The following is a 20,660-nucleotide window of genomic DNA, read 5'->3' as shown; positions in this document are numbered from 1 at the left end:
TGGCTCACTAGCAGTGGAGGCTTCCTGTCTCTACGTCGCTCTCTCTCTCTCTCTTCCTGTCTCTCTACCCCCCCACCATGCACACACACACACACACACACACATACACACACTGCGCTGCGCTGCCTCCTATCCTCGCTCTTTCTTCCTCCCACTCCCTCTCACTGCTCTAACTCCCTTTCTCTATTTCCCTCTTCTCTCCCCATCTCTGTCTTTTCGCCCTGTTACTCTGCTCTCATCTGAGAACCCCTTATCATCCTTATCATCTATCTTTGCAACACTCTCTTTTACTCTGTTTTCATCCCCTTCCTGTCACTCCATTTCTCTCCTCCATACCCCCCTCCCATTTGCCAGGGAGAGCGGCTGAACTAGTGTTATTAATCCCCTGTTAGCCAATGTATATCCACGTGATTCCCCCTGCCTCTGTTCTCATCTGATTACTCCTTCCCTGGCTTAGCCCTTCACAATTAAATGCTGCTTAGGATACCAGAGGGGGTTTAAAGGAGTAGGGGAGGATGGCAGCAGGAAGGGATGGAGGAGGAATAGTAGGGGGGCACATAATTGCGACCTACAAGATCAGAGATCAGCACCAGTTTGACAGAAACTATAAGCTGCCCGCTCTAAACAACAGCCTGCCTGTGGCATGGCTCTCCCCAGATTATTGTAACTGTCAGCAAATAGTGTCTTGTTACATCCCAGTTGTTTTCTTGTTTTATTTTCTGCCGCATATCCAACTTCCATTTGTTCCAATTATGCAGAGACAGCTGCTATTTTTGGGTTTCTCATTCAAATTCCAATTCTTGGCTGTCTGGATTAGATTTCTTGTGTCTGACAAGCCCAAAGATGCCTCCTAGGTGCCTTTTCACTCAAGTGCGATTGCATGGATTGGTCCCTCCCTATCTGGCAGCATGTGAAATGAAAAGACGGCAGCACAGCCACACAAAAGCTCTGACAGTTTGCTGTCACTCAGCAGTGAGACACTCAAAGCATCTGTCATTCTGTTAGTCAGCATAGCAGTCTATTCCTCTGGTAGTGGCCTGTTAAAATATGACTTCATTTACTGACATATTCTACTATACAGGTAGGTGGGGGGAGAGGAGCCAAGCCTTGGTGTAATCTGCAGGCTAAGAAGATTTCAGCCTACATGTTGACAGACTGCTGTCAGCCAGTAATGACCACTAGTCTGGATAAAAAATAAATAAATAAATAAATAAAGAGTGGAAGTAATAGAGCAGCCACTATTAATCCTTTGGAGGATTGTTCCTCACGAAATGCTGGTGCACATGACCAAAGTCTGTTTCTGTGCTCTGCTATGGTGAGGTTGCTTTTGCAGGTAAAAGACTTTCAGTTTCAGTATTTCAGAATTTCAGTCTGAGCACAGCCTCATTCAAAAATAATCATTTTATCATTGTTGACAGTATGATAAACAATGACACACACATACACAGACATTCATACACGCATTAAGGCGAAAGAAAAGCTGAACAGATTTGTCTTCTTTGTTCACAGTTGTTGTGAATCTCATTACTGAAGATAATGTTGTTGCTGTCTAATGTTTCTCCAACTTTGGTGATTTTCGTTCGTTTTAAATAAACTGAAGAATTAATTGTTACTTGAGCTGAGTATACCTAGTTAAACCCATTTAACATCTCATCATCCCCAAGTTAAAAATAGGGTGAAGGTGACGATTTTCAGGTGGCGCCTGCTGATATGTGATTGATAATGATGATTTAAAATGAGGATTTAAAAAAAGAAAATAACCTCCCCTGGTGTGTTTTTCATTTGTGCATGTGTGTGTATGTGTTAAAGACATCGAATTCATGATGTTAAAATTTCCTCAATCATTGTTGACTTAAAGTCATTGTGGAATAATAAGTAGTTGTCACAGTTGGTGTCCATTTGCTGTCTGGCTGGACAGCCTCTCAAGTCTGGTTGCCTTCACTCCATCCTTTATATTAGTGTGCTGAATGTGTGGGTGATTGATTGGAGGGTAAGAACAGACAGATACTGGCCTGTAGCAGAGGAAAATTTTCCTTTCAGTTTGCCACAGTGGTTCTAACATGTTCTCATCTACTCAAACGGGAGCCATTTTGGTCAGCAATCTGTAGTTTTCAAAATCAGTTGAATCGGTGGGAGTAGGTGAAGACAGACAGAACACATGGCCTCCTTGTAACCTTGTCCACTCGCTCTGTACCGTTCTCCTTGTTTGTTTTGAGTCCTCTAACAGGCCGACTGCCCATCGAGAAGCAGCAGAGCGTATGCGCTGGGACGCTTCAGCTGCATGCTCGTGTGCCGTTTGAACTTTGCCACTGGAGATACAGTTTCCTGGTTGAATTTCTCCGAGCAGAAGCAGAGAGAGAGGGAGAAACAGAGAGAAACAGAGAGATAACCACACCACTAAAGCCTTACATAACTTGGTGGAAAAGATAGATGTTAAAGCAGTGCTTTGAAAAGCAAAGACCTCCTGTCTGTCAAAATTCCCTGTGCAAAATGGCTTTTAGTCACAGTGTGAATGCATCTGGGCACTTGGGAAATTTCTACAGCAACCTGGACAGTAGAAATGTGTAGTTTTGAGAGGATTAGATGTGTTCACACCACTTCTCTGTGTCTGTGTTCAAAGTGAGGAAGTTTTCTCAGAACACATTGTTCTTTTTAGTGGTATTAAATATGGAAGTGAGCAGATGCTGTCTTCCCCGAAGTGTCCGGTGTCGCACTGGTGATAATCCTCAGGGCTTCTGCTGTGTGTGTGTGTGTGTGTGTGTGTGTGTGTGTGTGTGTGTGCAGCAGTGTCTTTCCCGTCCTCTCATGTATATTTTTGTGTTGTTTGCTTTTGGATTCCCCTCCGCTGTGCTTTTCATCCTTGAACAACACGTCAGTCAGGTGCTCTCTGAGGACTAGAGCAAGAGAGGAAGAGAGAGAGAGACGTGGGGACACCAAGAAAGAGTAAAGAGAGACAGAGAAAAGGGGGAGGAAGACGGGGGAAAAAGGAGTTTTGAAAGACTTCTAACTTCCAAGCTGACTGACATAGCTGTGCTTGCCAGAGGGGAGAGCACCTCTAAGCATACTGGATGAGTAACGATGTGGAGGGACTACAAAAGCAAAGTAATACATAATAAGCAGCGCTCACTCTGCTCTGCTCCGCCAGCTAACATACATGAGATTGGTGTAGAGGGGAAAAAAATGGAAGTGCTTGAAGTGTCAGCAACAGCCTTGTGTAAAAGGGGGGCTTCTCCTTTAACGCTCTCCACACACCATAATAAGATTTAGAAGGTACGGATGTAACTGTTAGACTGGGACGTTGGCCTCGTCACATAGATTTCCATAGAAATGAGGAATAAAAACAATGCGGTGACTAAATCACAACGTGACAAAATACTTTACATACACTGTCCAACAGTAATTCACTTGTTATCTGCTGCTGAGGTGATAAACCTGCTTCTAGTTTATGCTGCAGAATAAATCAGCATACTCCTCTGCTGGTTTTGTTTGAAACGTAGCAAAAAGCTATCATCACTGAACTGGCTGAATCGTTTTCTTCTTTAGTGCCACTCATCTTTTGACTGCAATCCCGGTCCCTTTTTCATTCATTAGGCCTAAAAGGCATTTTCGCTGGCATTGGTGATAAAAGAAAATCTAGAAATATGACTGTGTGATGTTTTATGTGTGCAGAGAATTGCTTGCTGTTTGAACACAATGCCCCGTGGTTTGTTTTGCTGCACCACCCAGAACTCAAACATTAGGGTGTTTGCGCCCGTATTGACAGACAGCCAGACTTTGCAGCGTTATGCCAAAACCAACTGCCTGTATCCTCGCAAAGATGAACCGTAATAATCCAGCTTGGTTTGTCCTCTCTAACAGGGTTGTATGTGTGCACAGCCAAGCAAGAGATTCATTCATTTTGTCATATTTGATCTTGGAGAAAAGTACCACACTGCAATAGCTCAGCTCAACTTTGTTTAGCAGGTTAGAAGTCTGTGCCTTAAATCTGTGAACACGAGTGGAAAGAGTAATGGCTCTTTTTTCTTTTTAGCTCCCTCCTTCTTAGGATGCAGGACAGCTTCTTTGTAGTCACTTCATTATGTAGAAATGATAATTATGCCCCAGTGGAAGCTGGCTTCACCAAAATGTATTAAGAGGCCTCAGTCACTTCCACTGATAATCACATCGTGACTGTCGTTTTGAAATTTTAATTTTCAGAACCATTTGAATGAGACACAGTCACTGGGTTTTAAAAAAAAGACAAACTAAAATTCTCAACTTTTATTTCCCATTCAAATAACCTTGTTATTGTTATTTACCCCGAACACAACTGCTCTAACACAGAAGTCAGGCAGAAAGGGATCATTACAGTTGATGTTCGGATGTTTTTCTGTCATTTGACATCACAGTGACTGAGCCCGGCTCACGTCTCAGTTTGGTCATAACATAGCACTCGAACTCGAGGGTGCATCCACAAAAAGAAACAAGTGCATGCTGAGATAATGACCATTAGATGATAATTGGGCACTTGGTACTGCAGTAGCCTTTCAAGTGTGCTGCAAGGAGGATCTGCAGACGTGCTCTGGGCAAAATTATCAATCCGACGTCTAAGAAGTAGCAAAGCCAGAGTCAGTTTAAACCCAAACTGCATGCACACAAAGTGTTGCTTATGCTACACTTAAAATCAAACTACAGTTGAACTGAATGTTTAAGTTTCCAAAAACAGAAGCAAGAAGTTTTTCCATCTTACTCATTTCCTGTTCTAGTCATGATGTGGGCCTGCAGAAGTGGAAAAAAATGACCCAAAACCTGAATTGTTTTTGAGTAAGGATGAGTTTATGTTTGCTTTCATGGCTTCCCAACAATGCTAGGAGCAGGAGGAAGGGATTTGGCCAATGAAATCCAGGTCAGACATAGTCAGATTACCCCCCTGATCTGGCTGGAAAACTCCAACATACTAATGGAAAGACACTCAACTGAGGATAAATAAATAAATAAATAAATAAATAAATGAAGACAAGAAATTTATTCTTTTAAAAAAGTAAATTGTATTATATTTGCTGTGTCAGGATACAATACAGACAGAGACAGAAAAACAATTGTATGTACATGAGTGAAAATAAAAACAGTTCACAATTCATAGTAAAAACAAAAGGATGCTTAATTCAAAAGGCCTATGGAGTAAAACAAGTGGGGCAGTGAGGTTCCTGGTGATTTCTACTTTGTGTGTAATGGATTTTAAATCGAGGGAGATTTAAACTAACCCTGAGATGTGAAGGGATTGGAAAAAAATGGCATCCAAAGACAATTAAAGTCAACTGTTTTGGGGGACTTAGGAAGAAGGATTTACTTCAAAGTCTCCCAAAATGATGCAGTCAGATTCAAATGGTTCTAACAAATGAGAATACACTGAGACTATCAAAGGCAAATTAACAAAAAAGAAAAAAAAAAGGAACCACAAAAGCCAACACCTTCGTCTTCACTGTCACCATTAGCAGGGTTATAATTATCAAGTGCATACTGTTTTCTGAAATGTTCCTCTGGAAAAAGACTGCATTAAGAGAAATATCAGTCTCCCTTTCTTTGGCAGAGCTGCTGTGGATGAAGTTAAAAGTTTCAGCAATCCTATCTGGAAAAGCACAGTGCTTATTACACGGCTCAATTTCCAATTCTCTCACAGGTACACACACAAACACACACGCACACGCTCACACGCAGAATACAAAATCAGGCCGCAGCACAAAACAATCTCCCAGACAGGCTCAGAGATACAAAAACACATAGACAAAAAGGAAAGACAGTTATTATGTGAGGTTCAAGAGGGATAGTAGTAACTATTCATATGCTCCTTTATAAACAAGAAACACAACATCTTTAAATCCATTAAAGGACTTGCATCATGCAAACAGAGATGGTTATCTCCATCACATAACACGAGGCTGCTGTGTTGGTAAATGGAGTAGCTGCTCGTCAGAGGCAGGCTATAGGCCATTATACCACCCCAGAGCTGGGGGCTATAATTGCAGAGGGAGAGTACAATCAGGTTCTGTGTTTGTCTCTGCTCTAATCTCTAAACCCTGCCTGGTCCTTTTCATAGACTCGAAGCTGCAGTTTGTGTCCAGCCTTTCATCTGGCTGCACATGGGGAGTCTTTTTAGTTCAGATCTGTCAGAATTTAAACCAGAGGTTAGTGCTTTTTTTGGATAAACCCGAGGCAACACCGATAAATCTGAAACACAGCCAACCCTGGGCTCAAACATCTTTTATGACGAGTGGTTCCACTGCACTCGTGCTTTATTCCCCTCAGAATGCCAGAGCAACCCTTTGCACCTGGTGCCACATTGCTCCGCTCCCCTGCTGTGTTTATGGCATTTGTAGGCAAAGGAAAAAAAGAAAGTTGGTCTGAGCAAATGAGCATATACACAGACAAAGTCAGCGAGACAGTTTAGTCTGCGCAGAGACAATCAACAGCACACAGCACAATCAAATTCCTTCACGTTTATGGTCCCCCTATGACCCAAATACTTCACTTTTGTCGTGGTGGCTATAAACCAGACTGTTAAATCCAAACTAGGTTTATAGGTGACTCCTAAACAAAAGCCTGGCCTCTCTACAAAGTGGACTTCAGTGCATGATGGTGAGAGTTGTAAGATGCAGGTTAAGCAGGATTACTCAACTGCCGGGCTTCACATGGTTTCATTATTCAGGAAAGTACAGTACAGCGCTTATTCAGAATCGAGTGCAATACCACTTTAAGAAAAACGGACAAATGAAAAAAAAAAAACTTCTTTATATCCTTGGGTATTTGAAAGAGACCGAAATTCATCTCCTCTCCTGGTGCTCCCCAAACCATTTTCGTCCATTAAAGGCACCTCACAGAAATATAACTGAAAGCCTGTGCCTGGATTCATGTCTTTTTGATTAAGTAAGTGAGCAAGCATGGTGCCCTTGGAAAGATAGAAATGTGTTTTTTTTCCCAAGGCACAGTTGTCAAGACTCCTACCTCTGAATATACTGATAAGAGCATGGAGTTTTACATTCATTAAAAAAAAAAAACAAAAAAACAACAACAACAACAAAAAAAATCTGGTGGGTTTTGTTTACTGTGGAATAATAAAAACTTATGCTTAAAAAGAAACAGACTTTGGACTAACTAGCCAGAAGAATTTTCAGTGTGACAGTAACGACTGACAGACACACACAAACAGAAAGCAACAAAGGAAGAATAAAAATGTTCATGATTGCCACCTTAAAAAAATAAAACCAGCAAGATTGTAGGGAATCGGTGACCAAAAGTAAAAGGCGCCAGACGACGAGGCCAGCAGAGGTCAGAGGTTTCCCTCGTCAAGCATCTTGTTGACCCCGTTACAGATCCTCTGCAGGTGTGCGCGATAAACCTCAGAGGGCCCGTAGAGAGCAGCCAGGAAGTCACAGTCGGCGAAGTGATTGAAGACGTGGTTGACTCGCGAGTGGCTCTTGGCTGTCAGGTGGCGTTTGATGGCCTGGTGCAGCAGTTCACGACAATCATTCAAGATGGCGCTCATGACGCGTCGGTCAAAGGTGAACTCGATCTGGTGGAAACTGACCGCCGTCATGGCCAGAGTGTGGACTTTCTTCCTATGAGACGAGAAGGAACAAGAGAGGCTGTCAGTTTCTAATTCTGACTGGAGCAGCAGAGGGAGGCAAAAATAGAAACTGCTGATTTGTGATTTTCTTTAGAAAAGTTTCATATCCCTCCCCTATATCAGTTATAGTATTGTCCTTCACAGCCTTGCTAATATAATCGCAATTCTCCATACTGTGCATTTAAGTCAGCTTCACATCCCTCTGGGCTGAGTTTTAGTGTTTTAGTGGAAAACATATAAACTGATGTAAAAGTCAATCTCCTTAATTCGCTTCCATCAACGCACAAATATGTACTTTAACTGCAGTTGCAATATAAGAATACTCAAACATATAGTAGGATGTCACATGCTTATTTGGTCAATTTCTGAGAATTAGATGAGAAGACTGATACTTCCCTTCATGTCCGAGCGTAAAGCACAGAGCAAGAACCAGGAGGCAATTATCCTAGCTTATCAAAAAGACTGAGCGAAGCAGGAGGAAACAGCTACTCGGCTGTGTCTAAACTTCCAACATACGCCTACCAACACCTCTGAATGTCACAATGTGCATAACAAATATGCTGCATGTTCCTGTTATTGTGACTTTGGAGTATTTATGCATGATTAGCTTCACTCCTAACCCTCTAGTCACATAATTTAAATTGAAATGTAAATTGGCTACGTGTCACGTATGAGTGATGTATTGGTGTTATGATTAGATTGGATTTACATGCAACTACCAGCGATGGAGACAGTGTAGTCATTTTGCCAATAATTTGCAAGTACTTCAGCAGTTCTTCTCACCAAATGGAAGATATATTGCAGCTGTGGCTCGGAATTAACCTCCAGGCTGACTTAAACATCACAAAGAGGGTGATAGGCAATTTCTAAACTCTGGACAGAGCCGTGCTAGTTGTTGCCTCCAGCCTTCATGTAAGGCCTCCAGGCTTTTACTCTGTATTTAGCACACAGACATGAAAGTGGTAACAAGCTTCAAAAATTTCCCCAAATGATTCCTTTAATGAGTCTTGCTGCCTACCTGAAGTTCTCCACCAGGATCAGCTCCTCGGTGTTGAACTGATTGTTTCTGTAGAGCACCCCGAGCTTCACCACCATCTTCACCAAGTTCTTGATGATCTTCTGGGACTCTTTGCGGTTGCGAGTGTACTCCTTGGTGACACGGTACAGCTCGTCAAGCACTTCGCTGCTGGTGTCGTCGATGAAGAGGCTGGCCATGCTCTTGGTGGCCATCTTGCTCATCAGCTTCTTCTGCGCTTGCAGGGCTAAGTTCTTCGTGCTGAAGGAGTCCATGGTCAAGTCTGGGTTGGGGTGAGACAGAAAAAGAGAGGATAAGTGTGGTTACATAACTAAAAACACTTTTTATTTCCTAGCTTTTGAACACGTGATATGAAACTAGAAATGAATGGAAAGTGGCTCAGATTTTTTTTATCTCAAAAGCCAAACGGGCCAAACACAACACAATGACAGCTTGAAATGTGTGAGGTTATTGCAAATAACATCTACACTATGTTTAAACTGCAGGGCCAAGAACTGTCCCCTTTATCAGATAATGAGCCGTGGCAGCTGTCAAATTAGTCCCAGCAACCCTCTGGCTCAGAGCCTACAAGGTAGTTTAGAGAAGAATGTGTCATTACGCTTGCAAGAGAAAAAGTCAGTTACAGCATGACCACGCAGAGCGGACGATGTAATCTGGGTGTCTCATCGGCTGAATGCATTCGGGGGAACAAGGTGTGTGTGTGTGTGTGTGTGTGTGTGTGTGAGCAGGAGACAGGCAGTACTAACTCATTCAACGCACGCATGTTGCTCGTTTTATTTATGATGCTGTTACTAAGTGTGTGTTTGTGTGCCAAACCAGAATGAATCAGTGAAAAGCTGCACCCATGATGGAGTTGCATAAATATCCCATCACATGAGGCAGGCCCACACATGCCACATCATTTCAGCAGCCACGTCTCGATGTGTTCTGTGGGTCACTTGTTCGGGTTTGTACATTCCTTCTTACACAAAAACACGACAAATCTATTTTTCTTTTTTTTTTTTTTACTCGCCCTCTAACCTTCACAGACTTCCAAACTTGAGATATGACAGTAAATAAGACAACAAAACATCTATGGAAAAGGGTGAAGAGGAGGGTGAAACAGTGCTTAAAATTTGGGTATGACATGGTCGCTATGTTCAAATCTATTCTTACACAATTATACAAAAAGAACTAAAAATTAATTAATTTTATCTGAAATAAGAATCATGAAACAACTTTCTAAACTTAATTTTGGGGATACTGAAAATAGGTCTGGAGCTACTAACTTATTTTTATTAATATCATTCATGAAAAATATCAGAAAATTGTACCAATTTTCCAAAGCCCAAAGTGACATCCTCAGATTGCTTGCTTTGTTTGACAGAGTTTGAAAACCCAAACATAGTTATTTTGCAATCATACAATAAAGAAAGCAAATAAATAAAGCAGCAAATCCTGGAGCTGACACCAGACAGTGTTTGGCTTAATAACTGACTTGGCTGATTAGTTGAGTGACAGAAAATCTTAAGTAATTTTCATAATCAGTGTAAGTGTTTCAGGGAAACTTAAGGCAATGATTTATTCCCCAAATTCTCTGCAGAATTTTACAGATGAAAACTACACAAAGTAACAGTCTCCTTCACCGCTCCTCAGAGTTTTGGTATCAGTACGGAGACCAGTATCAAAAATATTTAAACAATCCTTATCCCTATTGTATCGCATCTTAGGAATCGAGGAAAAACAAAATCAAACGCTTCTTCATCTCAGGCCAAAAGCTAAATATGATACAGGCTCAAAAGTCAGATCTTATTTCCTTCACATATCTCCATGTTACTAACATGCCTGTCAGCCAGGATGTGAAAACAAACTAATTATATTTGAGCAAAGAGTCCTTTTCACATCACAATACGGGCTTAATTTTACACAGTATTCCTCCACATGAACGTTACCCAAAAGCTTTACCAAAATTGTGAATGAATGGCCTGAATTGCCTTTACACATGCTGAAGAATTAAAAAAAAAAACAACAACAAAAAACAAAAACAAAACAAAACAAGAAAACAACTAAAGCAGAAAAGATTGTATTAGCGTAGCAGACAAAATGAACGGAGACACATCCCTGCTGGGTGACTTGTGATTTTTACTGTTGTTTGTACTAGAAGGCAGTGCGTCTGCTGCTAGTGTGTGACTTTCATTCCTCTCTCTTGCTTTCTCCCTCCCTCTGCAATGCCTCTCCAAGAATATCAATAAGACTCCTTAGAGAGAGTGTCAGCAGGATGCTTCCCAGGGAGGAGACACAAGAGGAGAGCGAGAGCAAAGACAAGAGGCACAGAGATGGAGAGCGAAAGGGTGGGGATGTATTATATATCAATCCTGAATGAGAGGTCATTTATAAACTATCTCATGCTGAAATGTGGTTTTACTCCCTCTCTCTCTCTTTGCAGGTGCTGGATCTTTAATCGGGCCGCTTCATGTGCTGATCAAGGATCACTCGTAGATCCCCCATCGACCATTTCACTGCAATTGTAACTCTAAACTTGCCAGGCTGCACTCGTTACAGAAATCCTTTCCTGACGCAATGTGTGTGAAATGGATAAAAAGCAGAAACACACTAATGATCAGACAAAAAAAAAAAAAAAAACAGCAGAAATTTATTTCTTTTTGAGTGGCGACTGAAAACAATCACTTAGTCCTGCTGTCACCCTCTAATCATCTCAAGAGGACAATCGCTTATCGCAGCACTTAAGAGTAAGTCTTCATTTACCACCCTCTCTTCCTTCTGTGGCCTTGCTGATATAAGAGTTTAGAGAAGTGCAAATGGATAATGGGCACATTAAGAAAAGCAACCTTTTTCCTCAGATTGGAGGGCGATTTCATAGTGCTCATTAAATTCCACTCTCGTCGGGGACCAGAGCCATCATAGCTGTCAGCCCTAGCCTGCCGGTGCCGGAAGGAAGGAAAAGAATCAGAAAGGGAAGAGTGTTTGTCTTGCAAACACTTTAACTTGTCTGTCTGAGTTTTCAATCAAAGTTGCGGAACGACATAACAGACCCCTGGCTAAGGGATGGAGAGAGATCCTCACTTCACCACCTCCATTTCCCCACGGCAAGAAAACTAAAGAGTTCATGAAAAGAAGGTCCTCCTGGGACAGGTCCTTGTAGCGATAAAAAGGTTTTCGATCAAGTAATCTTTTTTTGGTGACTTTGCAGCATGAAAGTGGTTAGTGCCAAATCTAAATGGCCTGTGAAGTCTGGTGCCCAGGGACACCCGGGCCAACCCTGACAAAGCGTCTCTGTAGTATCCACAGAGGAACATTTTTTTTTTTAACAGATTTAAAGCAGAACAAGACATGACAGCAGCAAAAACTGCTGAATGATGTTTGAAAATATACAAGCCACAGCCATCGGTGCACACAGAAATCACACAAACATCAGCACACACGTTAGCATATACACATTACTGATAGGGCTGGTGTGCCAAGCAGCTGAAAATGAAAAACAAAGACAGATTGCGGCAGCCAGCAGCTCCTCAGCATAATTATGGCAGTTAGACAAGCTACAAAATCATCAACTCGCTGAGAACGAGCCAGCGTGCATTCACTCAAAAAGGCATGAGGGCAAAAGCTGAGTAAACATGACTCATGGAAATGAAACCGGACCGTACTCAGTGCTGGATGGATGTCTTGTGACAGTGAGGGAGCCTGAGTAATGTAAGGGACTCTCACACCCGTCTGAAGGTGTAGACAGCCCTGTCAACCCCGCCTGACTGACGGACCGAGGTAGAAAGAAGCTGTGATGACAAAGAAATAACCTAACTGTCCCTTCTAGTCCTTGGAGGATTATTGAAGTTGGGTCAGATGAAGCTCTATCGGCTTTTTATTACCCGAGTTTAATTTGCTTTGTCTCTTTGAGTTTCAGGGCAGGTAAAGCTGTCTAGACTGGGGACCCTTTTCCCAATGCATTAGTGGAAAGGGGAATACGTGGGATGATGCCGCTGAATAGTTGTCGTTTTCATTTAGCGTTTTCACAGTGTAGTGGCTGCCGAGACTTTTGAGATGAATGCAGCGAGTAAGAGCAGAAAAAAAAATGACTTGGACATCTTATTACTACAACTGCAGAAGAACTGTGTAGTTTATTCATGATAATTAATGACAATGACAACTGTTGCTGGTCAATTATTACTATTTTTAATATTAGAGCTGCAACCAATAATTATTGTCAGTATCAGTTAGACTGTTGACTAGCGGTGCAGCTCTGGGGAGGAGAGTGTCAGTATGTCGGGTTACCTATTTGGTTTTGACTGAAATGTTCCCCACAGGATGAACGACAACGTTAGTGATCCTCCGATTTATCACCTAAAACTATCCACAGGTCAAAATTCCCATCATCCTTAGCTACACTTTGCGCTCAGCATGCTAAGACACTAAACTAAGATCAAGAACAATACCCCCATCAAACATCATCATGCTGGAGTTGTCACTGTAAGCATGTTAGCATGTTGGCATTAGCATGTAGCTCAAAGCACTACTGGGCCTCAGTACAGCCTCACAGTGCTACATGGCTACATGTAGCCATGTAGCTACATGTACTACATGTCTTGTAGTCTTTGTTTATTGTGAAATACTGGATCCTTTAATCCTCAATCCTTTAAATGAAGCAATCCATGAAGGTAAAAAAAACAACAAAAAAAAAACACTTTGCTTGCTTGAACTATTCACAACTCATGACAGTTGAGTTGAGAACCACCCTTAAAATGTCAGAACATAATACTATTTTCATCACAGTTTCAAAGAGCCCATGTACATGTAAATAAGTGTATATGTATGACTATATTGCTCTATTTTATTTATTTTTATCCTGGGCCTTCATCCTCACCCATCCTTTCTTATTTTGTCCAAACAACAATCCCTAACCCAAAGATAAACAGAGGAAGAAAAAACAAAACATTTCATAAAACCAAACAGGATCTAGCTACTGTATGCTACTTAGGAAATCCACACATGCTACTTGACATGAATGTTTCTTTGCTTTTTGGCTGCCCGTATTTAGAGTAAATCCAACATGATGTAAGCATGGCATTAGTTTTCCAAAAGGGGGCATTGAGCAGGATCCAGGATGCAGCCTCTGCATCAACTGTACTCCTTTGTCAGTCAAACTAAAGCTGAGGTGTGACAGGTGAGAAAGAGCCAGAAATTGGATACACCTGCAGTTTCTGCCCACTCTAACCAATGCCATCATGCCTCATGAGGAGGAAGAGGCCACAGCACCCAAAATATCACCACTCTAATACCTGCTGCCAATCTAGACAGCTTGGTGGATACTGATAACAGCCAGCATAAAGAGAAAACCAATAAAGAGTATGTTTCTACAGTGCTTGGCCACCACAAGTTGCTAAAAAGGCTTTGGCAGAGATTGTAAAACTTTCCATGACACTTCATCTTACGAGAGATTGGTTGATGGCAGCAGAAAATGTCACGACTTTCATATTCTTCAGGGATCAGTAGTCCCATGGATTGGGGCGCTGTGACCCTGACAGACACGACTCGATCGGCAGGGGAAGGTTTAAAAAAAAAGAAAAAAAAAAGGGCTTCACTGCTATAAGATGGAGCCGATTACTGAGAATGGCTCTGCATTTGTAGAGATTTACTGCTCTCTAACTTTCTGAACAGACAAATCATACCCAAATCATGCACCAAACAACACCAACAGTCCAACAATCTGCCCTCCACGTAATGTCTGTCTATAATTATCTCTGATACATGACAGGAATCTTTTATCCTGCAGTGTACTTAACTTATTAGGTCAATAATCAGAAGATTAATTAAGATTTTCAAGGTGCATGGACTACATTCATTCTACGAGATTCTTTTTTGGTTTTAATCCTTCACAAAAGCCTTGGTCACCCAGAGGTTCAAGACCAGTGGTGGAATGTAAGTAAGTACATTTACTCCACTACTATACTTGTACTTAAGTACAATTTAGAGGTACTTTCACATTACTTTGAGCATTTCCATTTTATGCTACTTCATACTTCCACTACAGTACTTTCTGGATGACAGTATTGTACGTTTTACTTCACTACATTTAATTTTACAGCTTTAGCAACTTGCAAGGATGCAGTCAAATTACTAATACAAAATATAAGTGTCATAAATCATGATGTATTTTTATGCTTCAGCCATGCAGCAATACATAACATAATAAAAATAAGCCACAGCTTTACCAGCTGTAGTGATGTTGACACACTAATGCATTACTACGTAACAACAAAGTATATTTTCATGTTATTATTTTTATACTTTTACTGGAGTAAAAGACTGAATGCGGGATTTTAACTTAACATTAGCTTGTGAACATTAGCATTTCCTCTCTTCCTGCTGCTGTCGATTCTTCAAAAATGCAAAATAACACAAATAATTTAAAAGCTTAAAACTGGTCAAAAAGGTGCAAGTAGAATCCATGTAGGTCTACAACTTTTTTTAAATTACTGATTAATCCATTTGATTTAGTATAAAAAAATATCCATCACAATCTCTCAAAGCCTAAAATGACATAAACTAAAGAATCATAAACTAGAAAAACTTTGGTTTAAAGAGCAAAGTTCGGGTACAGTATTAATAGTGTTGGTATAATAAGTTGTCTTATAATCCAGCACTTATTGGGAGGGACAAAATAATATTAAAAACACAAGAAGCAATAACATACAGAGTTGAATTGGCACATATTTGACAAGGTGCCAGCAAAAAACTAATCATGATAAGCTTTATAAAGGTAGTATTTACTACAGGGTTGTTGAACTGGATTGGATGATGTTATACTGTGTACACATTCTGAATGTATTGTATTTGCTTTGCTGCGTTTTGGTAGCACTCCCAGGAGTAAAAGGTAAATAAAAAACAGCCTGCATGTGTGAATAGGGGAAGTTTACAGGGCTACAACCCTACCTTTTCCAAGGCCAGTTTGAACAAAAGCCTCACAACACCACACAGCTGCCAGAAAAAGAAAAATCACAAAAAAAAATAAACAGGTAGAGAGACGGTTTGAAAAAAGCTTCTTGATTATGACCAAAAGCATTATGGATGTCATTACAACAAATTCTTATTGGGAAATCTTGAAGCATAAAACTTCTTCCTCCACAGATTCTCCCCAGCTGTATGATATAATCTGTCTGCACTCTGAGAAACAATAGACAATCCTGGTTGTTATATAAGGTGCATCCGTGCTTTGTGTTCAGAGAGGACAAGAAACTACTCAAATGAGCTGTACGACTGGAACCACTCCACTGTCAGGGAATCAACAGCAGGATTTCAGGACAAATGAACGCTGAAATTTCATCTTTCATCAAGTTCTGTAGTGTTTGTCTCGTTCTCCTCTCGAGATGTTGCATTACAGAGGAGATGCTGAGCGCTAATAAGAGATCTGGTCCTGGAAATGACGTGCATGTTAACAATCACATATGGCAGGTGTATATGTCTACATAATGGCCTCTTTGTAGACACCACTCATCTGGTTCAGTGGCTTTGACACAAGAGCCATAATTGCATCCGTTAAGTCATACACATGTGAACATGCATGCTTTGACTGAAGTAGATCCTTGTATGGTGGATATGTGCTGTTGCTTTCTCATCTTCCCACACAGTCACCATCTGTGAAGAGTTGTGCAGATCTGCTGAGAAAGGAGGCAATCAGTGCCTTTCGCTCAGACACCATGCCCCATCCTACCCTTTTTTAACGGTTTTCTCAGATCTGCCAGAGCCCACGGAACAATTAATAATTAACGCATTGGCATATAATGGATTGGGGATTAATAATTCAGCCTGCCGATTTGGACTAAAATAGACCCGAGGCTAAGAGTCTGCTACAGTGCAACAGGTTGGGGCAGGGATTAGGGGTGGGCTACCAACACATACAGGGGAGATACGGTGGCTGTGAAATGATAGTGTTCATTTAGGAACATCAGTCAGTGTTACGCATGTATAATAAGGCTGGGAATACAGTATGTGCTGCGCTGCCCGAGGCCGGGCCAACACAACTCTCACTGACAACATTTGTTCTGGCATTAAAATTCATAAGTGGGTAGTTGTTTTATGGTTACAGTTGAGCAGATACGGAATATTAGTTCTGTGGAAAAAAAAAAACAACAAAAAACAAAGCGAATGTTAAAGAATAAAAAGATTGGTCCACTCTCACATGACTTCGCTTTTACATCCAAGTTTTAATTACATACTGCTTACAATGTAATTAACATCTTAACAGTGCTGCAAATAATGCAGGACATAATCAAGGTGCTAACTGGTGCTTGAGCTATGACTGATGTCTGGGCCTATGACATTTTAATTAAGGCCACCATAAACGCGGGACACATTATGACTAATTTTATTCACTTCAAGCCCAGAGAGCATAATTTGTTAACTCAGAATGTCAGTGAAGTGGCAAATACCAGTGTGCTTGGCTGCAAGAACAGCAGGATTGGAGATCAGTAAAAACAGAGAGGGTGCTGCATCAGAGGATATGAGGACCTGATTGTGACTGACAGGTGAACAGTAAAATAATATTACAACATTTCAGGGTATTTCTGTGATATTAATATTTTAGGTGATATGACAAAATATTGAAACACGTTTTTTTGTTGAGAACTCGCATTAGTAGCTGAGCTGTCCTCACAGGGTCTTTGGTCCTTTGTGCTCGAAGGAGGTCAAATACATTCTGTTGTTAGAGTCCTCTTGCTAATCTTACATATTCTTACACATTACCGTTGAACATCTGATCTTTTGAAGCCAATCCACTTCCACACTACGGAAGTAACTCCCCCTTTTTAATCTCTTAATTACGCAAATTGCAGATGGTGAAATCCCTAAATTCCTTGCAACTGTATGTTGAGAAATGTTGTTCTTAAACTGTTGGACTATTTGCCCACCCCATGTCTCACAAAGTGGTGAGCCCCACCTTTGCATGTGGACGACTGTGCCTTTCGAAGATGCACTTTTCATACCCAATCATATTAAATCACCTGTGATCAACAGCATTCCACACCTTTCCCAGTCTTCTGTTGCGCCAGTCCCACCTTTTTGCTGGCACCAAATTACAAATGAGCATATATTTACAAGAATCAAGTTGATAAGGTCAAACACTAGATATTTTGTCTTTGTACTGCATTCATTTTATTACATGTCAAAAAGGATTAGAAAATGATCACATTCTGTTTAAATGCCTTCTGCACAGCGTTCCAACATTTTTGGAATCGGGATGGAGATGACTCAAGCGGGATCTCAAATGAGTCCAGTCTAATGGCAGATATCATCCCTCACTCTCTCCATTTCAAACAACGCCATGATATTTGCAGGTCATGCGGCTCTGCTCTTTCAGACAAGGCCACACGCTCTGAGTGTTTCAGGTTTCCAGGGAAACCGGAGGCCACCTGCTTGCTCGGCTGAACTCTGCAGCCTAGTAAAAGCGGGTCAAACACCTCTCTTGTCTTGTCAGTGAGTTATCATGTATTCTCCGCAGCAGGACTCAAAAGTGTCTCCAGCATTACTGCTGCAATTTCAAGCTCTGCCCTTAATAACGCTGCATGTCTGGCAACGTGACTGTATTGTCCTATTCTAAAAGACGCTCAGAGGAGGGGATCTGCACAGATACAATTACGCTGAAATGAACAGAGATGAGGCTCACCAGCATCTGCTTAATCCTGCTGGGCAATTATTGTATATTATCATATTTCGTCTTTTCAGAATCCCATTGTACTGCAGCAATAATAAAGTTATTGTGAAGCACAAAGCCATGATTAATGATGAAAAGCAAACATTCATTAAAACCAGTCATGAATGAAATCTGAAATCAATGCATTTTGAATGTATTTCTACTGAACTTTACTGTATTTTAATTTCACTATTTTCACGCTGCCCAAAGGAGTGGACACCAATTTGATAACTAATAACTGTTTTCATTATTGATTACCACATTAATTAAGCAATTAATCTTCTATATAAAAATGCCTATGATGACTGCCTGAAGCTCAATGTGGCAACTACAGATTGTTTTGTCCATCCAGCAGTCCAAACCCAAAGTTCAATTTCTGATGAAGACACTTCTTTTAAAGAGGTCACATGCCTAAAAGGCAGAGAACTGCTAGCTTAGACAATAAAATGTTAAGAAAGAGGGCAAAAAATGTAACAGTGATATTAAAGAGAAAAGCAGCAAATCCTCCCAAATGAGAGGCTGAATCTAGAAAATATTTGGCATTTTTGCTTTACAAATGACTTCAAAAGGTCCAGTGCGTAGGATTTAGGGGCTGAAATTGAATATAATATTCATAATGTTTTCATTAGCTTATGTTGATACAATAAGCCTACAGTTAAAATGCATTTGGCCCTGCCTCAGCTCAACGGCTGTCAACTACTGCTACCAACAACAAAGACGCAGAGGAAGTCTAGGTAACTAAAACAAAGTAGGTCCAAAAACTGCAAATCATTTCACCGCTGATGCAGCTAATGCAAGGAGAGGGGCAACTCCAAGTCCTGATCTGTGGCCATAATTCATTTGACATGTCTGTTGAGGCTGTGCATGATAATGTGTGCCACTACCTGCCAGAGTCTTGGCTGCACAGTGAAGCTATTCATCCACACTCGGGCCTTGTTCTAGGAAGAAGCTTTAAGATGTAAACACAGCAATGTGTTACAAAACATATCAGTGTTTGCAAAACATACGTCTTAGGCCTTTTCTGTCTTAGTTTGCATACACAGTGGATTATACAGAAACTACAATGAGGCTTATTAGATATTTAAACCAGCTGGGATAAAAAGCTTTTTCTTTATCCTTTTCTTTCCCCCCTCATTCGTCATATTTCCTCACTTTTTGTAACATGGTAAATAAAAACTAAGCAGACTCACAACTGATGTATAAAACATAAGGTTCTTGTAAAATATTGTCTCACTTGGCCACATGATGTACATGTTCTCTGCAAATTGCTTTATCTTTCATCAGGTTTGTGCAGAACACAGACAATACATACAATCCTTTAGCAAACATGGTCCGAAGCCCTACACGAGAGTTAGTGAATTGTAGTGTTTCTACGCAACCCCAAGTTACTACGTAACACACAAAACTGCCAGATAAGGTAATAAAATGCAAAAGCCTAACAAATTTAATCACATTAAGAACTTCTCAGTTTCAATACTAAAAGAATTATTATAGTTTAGGCTACACTAGCCTTGTATACCATAAAAAGTTGAACCATTATTTTTTGTTGCCAATTGCGGCTAGCTTATCAAGATGCTGTATTTGAATCACGTCCTGATAAGCTTCAAATGACTGACCGTTACTTCCGCTAACTTTGTATTAAAACCACAGCCTGTCAAAGAAGGACAAGAAACCCGTGAGACCAAACTCAAGTAGGGACGTTGAACAACGGACCACTGTCATCAAGAAAAAACTGATAACAGCAAACATTTTAACGGCCTAATAACTCGGGAGTCATTTGACCACAGGCCTCTGCCAGACAGACACGACCGTTTGTTGATGAGATGTTTCATCACAAACTGTCCGACCGTTAAGATCACCTTGTGCCAGCGACATGAACTCACCTTTCCTTCACCTCAGTGGGACACAGGAACGGTCAGCCAACAAGATGACAAGTTAACCTGAACAAAACCTCTCAAGTCTTCATCCTGGCAGCACAGGAGGGGGAAAGTCGCTTCACAGCATGTTTCTTGTTTGTTCGCTTGTTATGTTGGATATCCGCTGGATAAGAAAACGTCCTCCCCTCGCAGCTCCCTTTTTTGTTCTGTAGCCGTGGAACAAGCACAGATGTGTGAATTATTGAAAGAGTGTTTTCTTCTCTCGGCTGCAGTGAATTCGGTTACAAGAGTTAGGTTGAAACCCGATTCCTCTTCCTCGTAAAAAAAAAAAAAAAAGTTTCAAACTTGAGGGGGGACATGGAAATCAACAGATTGATGTTGGCTTGGGCCAATGAAGGAGCTAAAAGGGGAGTAGACCAGCCCAATCAGGCCAAAAGAAAGGACCATTTACAGCCAGCACATTCC

The 20,660-nt window shown here is 41.0% G+C and overlaps 1 protein-coding gene across 2 annotated transcripts; it reads right to left on the bottom strand.

Annotated features, from left to right (window-relative positions):
- Window positions 1-5,007: 5,007 nt before the first annotated feature.
- Window positions 5,008-20,646, bottom strand: tnfaip8l1 (tumor necrosis factor, alpha-induced protein 8-like 1). Of its 2 annotated transcripts, XM_046392302.1 has the most exons (4): window positions 20,202-20,646; window positions 19,203-19,267; window positions 8,622-8,901; window positions 5,008-7,595 (listed from the first exon to the last, which is right to left on the bottom strand). In XM_046392302.1, exons 3-4 carry the CDS (start codon window positions 8,891-8,893, stop codon window positions 7,307-7,309), a joined length of 561 nt encoding a protein of 186 aa, XP_046248258.1. In that variant the 5' UTR covers window positions 8,894-8,901; window positions 19,203-19,267; window positions 20,202-20,646; the 3' UTR covers window positions 5,008-7,306. The 2 variants fall into 2 exon arrangements, with proteins under 2 accessions (XP_046248258.1, XP_046248257.1); XM_046392301.1 differs by lacking the exon at window positions 19,203-19,267.
- Window positions 20,647-20,660: the final 14 nt, after the last annotated feature.

The sequence above is a fragment of the Scatophagus argus genome, chromosome 6, assembly GCF_020382885.2.
Source record: "Scatophagus argus isolate fScaArg1 chromosome 6, fScaArg1.pri, whole genome shotgun sequence".
Lineage (NCBI taxonomy): Eukaryota > Metazoa > Chordata > Actinopteri > Scatophagidae > Scatophagus > Scatophagus argus.
Note: the sequence above shows the minus strand (reverse complement) of the source record. Positions and strands in the feature narration are given on the sequence as shown.

Bases quoted from the DNA above. Each gene is read 5' to 3' on its own strand.
- tnfaip8l1 (XM_046392302.1), bottom strand. From the start codon at position 8,893: ATGGACTCCTTCAGCACGAAGAACTTAGCCCTGCAAGCGCAGAAGAAG. The intron at 7,596-8,621 runs GTAGGCAGCAAG...CTCGTCTCATAG, and splicing joins ATCCTGGTGGAGAACTTCAG to GAAGAAAGTCCACACTCTGG.